Source organism: Simochromis diagramma, unplaced genomic scaffold (assembly GCF_900408965.1).
Source record: "Simochromis diagramma unplaced genomic scaffold, fSimDia1.1 OVJJ01000293.1, whole genome shotgun sequence".
Lineage (NCBI taxonomy): Eukaryota > Metazoa > Chordata > Actinopteri > Cichliformes > Cichlidae > Simochromis > Simochromis diagramma.
In genome coordinates, this window is record NW_024386801.1 from 15329390 (window position 1) to 15337723 (window position 8334).

Here is an 8334-nt window from a genome sequence, read left to right on the forward strand (position 1 = left end):
AAGACAGCAAACAACAACAAAATAGAGGAAGAAGGAAAAAAACACAGAAGTGCTTTCAGGTCTTGTCTTTGTTGTTCATCCAGTCTCAGTGCAGCTGACAACAAGCAGGCACTGGCATACATGTAAAGAGAGAGACTATTTTTCTCCCACTTGTTGGAAGCATAGAAAATGCCATTCTCCGCTCTCCTCAACTTTCAAATTCGTTTGAAGTCGACTTGGACCATGCAAGGTGTTCTCTTTGAGAGCTGAGTAGAATATAAATCACTGTGGTCGCTGGCTCCTGGCAGCATCTTTAAGTGTTTACTCTATAAAAAGTAGGGCTAAGAGGAGTGCACTGCATTTACATGAGGTGTCTGAATGTCACTGTATGCTGGCTGCACTGGGAGTTAAGTGGGGGAAGAATACAAGGTTATTTTAAAACAAGTAGAATTTTCCAAATTTAGATTGTTGAATGGCCATTTTCCATTTTACTGTCTCATAGCACAGTGGGTGAATACATGTAGCTGATTCTCTAGACTTTTCAGTTCACCTGCTGTTTCTTTACTGCTCTGCCAGAGCCTCTTGCCCTTTTTCCTCTCACAGTTCAAAAACAGTTAAAAAAGGAAACAAATATACAAAAAAGAATAAAGCTAAGAGGCAAAGCTAAGAAACTCATTCTGTAAACAGCGGTTTTGCCACTAACAATGTCATCTTCAACACGTAAACGGTTGTAAGTTATTCACGATCTGAAGTTCTCTCCTTGACTGCTGAGAAATTACCTTCAATTTCCTCTTTTTCCTCCAGCCCTTCACTAATTCCTGCCTGGGGACTTCTGTCCCAGTCTAATGAGCGGCCCTCTGTGTAGGAGTGAACTATCATGAAGATGGAGTGCTTGAACACCTCCTTGTCTGCCGAGATCTTATCTGATAGGAAAAAGTGAAACGAATGGCCCCAGATGCCGATTGATTGGTCAATGAAAGAGTGCTCTGCCCTCTTGTTGACTAGCATTAGTTACATGAGGAGCAGGTGCACGATGTACTGGAGTTGAGTTACGGGCTGGAGATGCTATATGCAGAGACTTGTTTTTTATCAAGTTGTCAAAAAAAATAATAACTGAGGCAGGTGCAATCGATGTCTTGGATGATAAAGGTGATGATTTAGCTTCTTCCTCTGGCTTTCAGGAAACAATAAAAGGAACACATCAAATGGTCGGTAATGGTCTGGACAGCTATCACACAATACTTCCAGCCACATCTAGACTCTCTCGAATGAAGATTGAAAGTGTTTCATGTATAATTTTGTGCCTTCTCCACCTTCACAGATAAGTCCAAACAGCATCGCTGCCAGAGATGGACGAATCCGGGAGGGGGATCGCATTTTACAGGTGCAGTAAAGCACTCGCTGGTCACCTCCACACTGGCTTTTATTAGGTTCAAAATAAAATTCTTCTTCTAGTTTGTCACACTCAACCACTGTCTCCCAGCAAGAGAGCCCATTCATTTTTAATGGCAGCACATTAAAGGGGGAACTTGCACCCGCTGTGACTGTTAAAGAGGGAGAAATGTCCCCCTGGCTGTTTTAGTTACCGACTCAGCACCAGCAGGGTTTTTTAAGAGTTCTGGTTGGGAGTGACACTGTGCTGCTGCCTCCTGTGGGATAGCTGAGAGGCAGTAACTGCTATTAGCCCCTAGCTAGATATCCAGGCTTGAGATTTGGAATGGCTACTGACAAGGACCGACGTTTGTTAGAGCTCTGGGTTGGATCGTGTTGTTTCTGTGGGATAGGTAGGCGATTACAGTGTTTGTCACCATAATAGCTTCATAATAGCTTGTTAAGCCAGTGTTAATGGATTTATGGTTGCCAAAAAACAAACTGAAAACATCTGAGATTCCACCTCCAGAATTTTGGACTTGTATGTTTTACCAATAATCTGTGTCTGTATAGAAACAATTTTGGAGCTGTCTTCCCTTTATTGTGATGGAACAGATGGAACCCAGGGCTCTGCATTAGCTTTATGGATTAGCTGCTCATCCCAGAGAGTTAAACCTGCACCCTTGTATAGAGACAATTTCATCTTTTTTTTCACTTGTCTGTCTTGAACACCAGGCAAAAAAAACATGCTTCCAATATACATATTTTGCTTCCAAGGAGCCATACTTTTTTAAAGTGGTCTTGAGCAATAGTTCTACACTTTCTCAAGATCTTTCAAAGTTTTTCTTTGGACATTGACTGCTTTTTCACTCATTTTCACCCCTGAAATTTCTCTCCTGACATCGCTTGGCATATTATAGCAACATAAAACAGTAACTGTTGTATCCGCACATAGCAGACAACTTATCAAAGAACCTATTTTAATTTGGATTTTCATCTTTTTGTTCCAATTTCTTTGTTGAATGTATAACTAAATGCACAGTACACAGTAATATTTTTGCAGCAACATGGTCATTCTTACCTGTTAGCCAAAAACTTAGCATATCTCAGCATGGTGGCGTTTCCTTAAATACATTTAAAAATATGGGACAAAAGAAGAAATGAGAGAGCTAAAAATAATGATCTACAGCAGATAAACAGTTTCTGAAAGTCGTGTTCTTTAGAGAAACGGAAAAAATTAATTAAAGACCCGACAAAGGACCTAAGAGATGTGCCGGTTGAGCCAACTACTGTTTGCTAAAGCCTCATCAGAAATGGTCTCAGTGGAAGGGTGGCTGTCAAGAAGCCATTGTTAAAGATGGGAAACAGGGAGAAAAGACTGAGGCTTTACCAAATTACAGAACAAGTAAACTGAAAATCAGTAGCAACCGGTCTTTTGGAATGATGCCAGTGATTCCAAACACGCTGCCAATGCAGTAAAACTATATCTGGACAGAAAAAACACACTGTTGTTCTAGTCGTGAATTTGCCTGTTCAGATCCCCCACCTCAGCATAATTGAGACACTGTGGGATCATCTTAACAAAGAATAAAACAAAAGGCAGTCAACATCCAAAGAAGAGCTTTAAAACTCCTTCAAGATGCCTGGAGAGCCGAAGACTTTTTACAGAAATTATAAGAAAGCTTGTCTAAGTGAGCGAAAGTTGTACAGACTCTGTTTCTTTTATATATATTTGACCATCTTGGGAGGGAAAGAGAGACGGAAATAGTCTGCCTGGCCTATAATAGCTATGTGAAGTGGATCCATGAGTGCTACTGGTCTAATTGTCTCAACAGTACATGTTGTGTGGCTGATTTGAACAAAGGGAAGCGGTGTGCGTAGGTTTGTGAGGCAGACGGGTACTCTGGCACTATTATCCACTAGTGACAGGGCCATTACTCTGCCTGCAAAAAGATGGACGCCACCTGTCAGTGGCCAGTTAATTGTACGGCTAGATGTATGTATGCTGCTGGATGCTTTGGTGGACACAACACCTCCGTCAGCCCACGGCCGGTGTCTCATTCATAATCGCTGCTGGGTCCAGATTTATTACAGAGAGGGTTGACAATTTGCCCAGGAAAAGGGCACTACTGTCCAATGTGTTTCAGTGTGGCATTTTGTTTTTCTTAAGGGCATTTGCATTAGAGCGATGAACGTTAACCTGTGTGTTCGTGCCTGTGTTGAAATGTTTGCTTGTTTGTTTTTCACCTAATATGGTCTTAATCGTGTTTGTCGTCTTCAGATTAATGGCCAGGATGTACAGGACAGGGAGGAAGCCATGGCTGCACTCTCCAGTGACGAGTGCAGGAACATCATACTGCTGGTTGCCAGACCTGAGATGCAGGTGAGAAATAATCACACATTCAACTCACACTGACTTATTATGCACTCAAGTCAAATAGTAAAAACTAATTTCCTCGACTTGTCTTTGGAAAAGAAAAGAAACTAAGTTTGAAGTGAAAAAAGTGAAAATGTAAAAGAGAAGTGACAAAGACTTACAAATGAACAACCGTGGAGCTAAGATAACCCAGCTGCTTTTGAACTGTCTGGACATAATCTACAGTTTACATAACCTGTATGGTTTCAAATTCAGGCTTTTACTGTACTGTACTGTGTATTTGCTCAAAGAAGACCTCAGCAGTTTGGTGTAGCCACCAACGCCCTCCCACCACATGTAACCACTCCTACTGCAAGCCACGACTGAGACCTCATCATGTTTTATTTTTATGTAGCGCCACTGTAATTGACTTCCAACGGTAAGCCATAAAAGCTAATGGCATGCTAATGTGGAGTGAGTTCAGGCCCAGGGCCGATGACAAACTAAGTGGAAGGACTCTGCCGCAGTGCAGAGGAACTGGAAGCAATACTAGGCTCTTTAATTAAATGCATTTTAGTAGTAAATCTGGAGTCATCAGATATGGATACCATTTGGTTTGCATCAGATGTACAAACAGATGATGGATGATGTGGATGATACAGCCTAACAGGTTAAAAGTGGTGGCCATCAAGTTACGTGGTTCTGATTCTACGATTAGAGTCCATGTTTAAAAGATGAGGACTGTATATCTGTCAAATGTGAATCATGACGCTTGTTATTACCCAAAAAGGATAACAAAAATGTCACTAAGCCACTAGCCTAAACCCTTTCCTTCACCATATGCTTTCCTTCTTCCTTCACCTATAGCTGGAAGAAGCCTGGCTGGATGATGAACATAGCGAGTTCCTGGAGCAACTGAAGATGGAAATGTTGGAGGAGCAGCAAAGAGAGGAAATGGAATTAGCTGCCTTACAAGAGGAACAGGAGAATGAACAGGTCAGACAGCATCGAGACATATTGACCCTGCCAGTAATGAGCAAGTGAATGAAAAAGCTTATCTCCATGTAAGAAATTCTGAAGCTCTTTGTTTGCACTGTTCAGTATAACGAAGCTTCTAAAACTCAGCAAGGAGAAAAAAAGGACAGCTCATTGCGACAGATCATTATACACAGCCAATATTATCTTTGATGCCATTTCTATCACAAGACAAACTGTTCATCAACTTTCTTTGCAAAACCGAGTCAAAACAAGCTTCTCCCTGTGAAATGTGAGCGTTAAATTCCGATTATGAATATTTATGGAGGGGGACCGTTGAACCATTTAAATTCCAAACATTAGTAACCGTGATTTAAAATTCTGTTTTGCTGAGAGGATAGCATACCTCAAAAATCCATATAAATGGGACTTCAAAGACATGGCAGAGAGGAGACAATCCCTGAAGTAACAGAGCTGGTTAACAGAGTTATGCACAACAACATATGTATTCCTTCAGGGGAATGCAGAAGAGGGATGCACTTCTTGAACTCTTAAAAAGTTCTTGTGACTTTTTGTTGTTGGTTTTTTTTCCCCTCGCTCCATGATTAAATCAGAGAATAAATTCAGAATAAGCATGTTTCTGTATTACCAAACAGAAAGTCTGTACATTTAGGTTTAATTACCATGCTTTCAAAAAGAGCGTAGCTGTTGCACATTCATGTACAACGCATGTTTATGTTGTACACAGCTGCATATCCCATAGTTGTTATCTATCTAGAAGTAATTCACGCTGATTCTCTTCAACTTATTTCAGAGAACAGAGGATGATAAGCCCACTTGTTCCACACTCCCTCATCATAAGGACAATGTACTGAGCATAAAGGACAGGATGGGGAACTCGCAGCATAATGTCATGGCACATATCCAGAAACGTCTGTCCCAGTGCCTGAAAGACAGTCGGGACACGCACTCTACCACCAGCTCCATGCGGCTAGACGACAAAGCGGATGAGGATGACGATGAAGCAGAAGGTGATCGCTTCCAGCAGCTCTTGGAACTGAAGTGTCAAATACGCAACAGCGGCGAGTACGACCTGTTCTACAGCCGCCGGAGCACTATTGAGTGCAGCATGGGGGAGCAGGCGGGGGTACAGCACGAGCTGCGTATGCTCAATGAGGAACTGCGCAGCATCGAGCTTGAATGTCAGAACATCATGCAGGCCCATAAACTTCGTAAGGGTCAGCAGTCTCCCTCAGTGGGCCATTCTACACCCTCCACCAAAATCCAAAGCTTTCACCGCGGTGAGCCCTCAAAGGGTAAGCTGGCCGACATTAACGAGAGGCTAGAGAAATCGGACAAGGACAGCTCCAGTGCCTACAACACAGCAGAGAGTTCACGCAGCACCCCTCTGGCAATGGACCGCTCCCCGGAGCACTCACTCCAGAGAATGGTTAGTCTTACAAACCAGAGGAACCTCTGCAGCGGCCTCGCTGCTGGTCATTCTCTTAGCCTGAGCCCCATCCCAGCGTGCCGCGCTCCAGTCCTGGGTAAGAGCAGCAGCCCTGACCACAGCAATCCTTCTGAGTCAGACCAAACACCTCAGGCTGAGGAAGAGAGCAGAGGGAAACTAAACCAAAGCGCTTCCCGAAATCCATACTTCTCACCTTCTCATAGTTCCCAGCAGAGGCAGACCAACATCCCAGCTCACGCCCGCCACTACCAGAGCTACATGCAGCTGATACAACAGCGCTCAGCTGTAGAGTACGCTCAGAGCCAGCTCAGTCTACTTAGCGTCTGTAAAGAGCCTCAGAGGCCCATTACAGAGCCCAAGATGGAGTGGAAGGTCAAGATCCGTAGTGACGGTACCCGCTACATCACCAAGAGGCCTGTGAGAGACAAGATCCTGAAGGAGCGAGCCCTAAAGATTAAAGAGGAACGCAGCGGGGGAATGACGACAGATGACGACGCAATGAGTGAAATGAAGATGGGGAGGTACTGGAGTAAAGAGGAAAGAAAGCAGCACCTCGTCAGAGCGAAAGAACAGCGGAAGAGGCGAGAGTTCATGCAGCGCAGTCGGCTGGAGAGCTTGAGGGAGAACCCTCAGAGCAGCAGTGAGGGTCGAAAGGAAGTCAGCATCATAGAGCTCAGCCACAAGAAGATGATGAAGAAACGCAACAAGAAGATCTTGGATAACTGGATGACAATCCAGGAGCTGATGACTCATGGTACCAAGGCCCCAGAGGGAGCTAAGGTACACAATGCCTTCCTCTCAGTCACTACTGTATAAAAAAACAAAACAAACACACACATTCTACCCCATGTGGTACGACATACTTGCCTCGTTAAATGTGGCATTTTTACATGGACAATAGGAATATTTTTCACACTTTGTAACCCAAAAAAAGCATTTTGTAAAGAATTTATCAGCGGCATCATGACATTTTGATGTTTTTCCAAGATTGTTTTTTTCACATCACTCTGTGGGAAAAAGCATTTTTTCTATGATACAATGACAATACAATTATTTTGTTATTTTACGCGAAACATGTTTATCTTTTCAATTCTATTTTCATATTTATGTTGTAACCACTTAACTCAAGACAGTTCTAAGAGACTTTTTTTTTCTTTTATGTAATATGCACACTTACCAATGGAGCATCAGCCGGTCATTTGCTTTTTGCTTTTTTAAATAAATACAAACTAACGTATACGTATGCAGTCTTTGTCTCCTATTCAAAGCAAAGGAGACGTGGACATAGTTACTCCTCATTGTCCTGAATTTTAAAGACAATTCCCATGGAAACGAGGAGGTGGGAGGGGGCAAAGATTTGGCGCTGCACGTTGAATTGAATTGTTATCAGCAATTTGCAAAAACATCTTTAAAAAAGTTGGATACCTCATTTTACAGCAAAGCACGTGTTGTTTCTATAACTTCAACAACAAAGCTACAAATTGGGAACAAATCAAAACTGCTGCACTAACAGTTTAGTGGGGAAATACAGTTTTGGACACAGAATCACATGTCTTAAAACTTTTAAATACTTTTGATTCATTAGTAAAGAGGACATTTAAAAAAAATGTCCTGATATGCTTTGTTTGTCTGGTTTGGCAGCTTTGGGTAAAATTTTTGTATTCAGTTTTATTTTGTGGGTTTATTTTCTACATATATGACAACAGATGAACCTTCCCATAGCTTTTACATATCAGTACTTTTTACTCTCCCACATACACCTTAACTCAGCATAGCCTTAACAACCAGACACGAATCAACGGCGATCAAGTTGCCAGTTCTGTGGCGACTTGATTTCAACCGCAAAACTGTCTGTGTATCTTTGCAACAGAGATATTTTGTTCAGACTTATTCATACATTGTATGATTTGAGTTTTTGACAACTGGAAACATTCATATATATTGTATAATAGTTCTGATTCATATTTGCAGTTACATCAAAGTGGTGTTAGGATGATTGCCACTGAGCAGGACTCAGAACACAGCATTTTAGAACTGGTGAGATAAACGGGTTGACATTTATCAAAAGTCTTATAGTCCAGTTACGTGTATAGTAAACTCCATCCAAATGAATACTTTTTAAGTGAAGTATTGTAAATTTGAAATTTTTGAAAACCAAGTCCTGTAACGTTTTAAGTCGATG

General features: G+C 42.0%; 1 protein-coding gene across 2 annotated transcripts in view; it reads left to right on the plus strand.

Moving 5' to 3' along the window:
* The window catches only part of LOC120730039 (PDZ domain-containing RING finger protein 4-like), a 111388-nt gene extending 104415 nt beyond the window's left edge, over positions 1 to 6973 (plus strand). For both annotated transcript variants that reach the window (XM_040026130.1, XM_040026131.1), the window contains 4 exons: positions 1301 to 1363; positions 3632 to 3733; positions 4574 to 4702; positions 5496 to 6973. In XM_040026130.1, the coding sequence (XP_039882064.1) occupies positions 1301 to 1363; positions 3632 to 3733; positions 4574 to 4702; positions 5496 to 6968 (1767 nt within the window). In that variant the 3' untranslated portion in view covers positions 6969 to 6973. The remainder of the gene's footprint in view (positions 1 to 1300; positions 1364 to 3631; positions 3734 to 4573; positions 4703 to 5495) is intronic.
* Positions 6974 to 8334: the final 1361 nt, after the last annotated feature.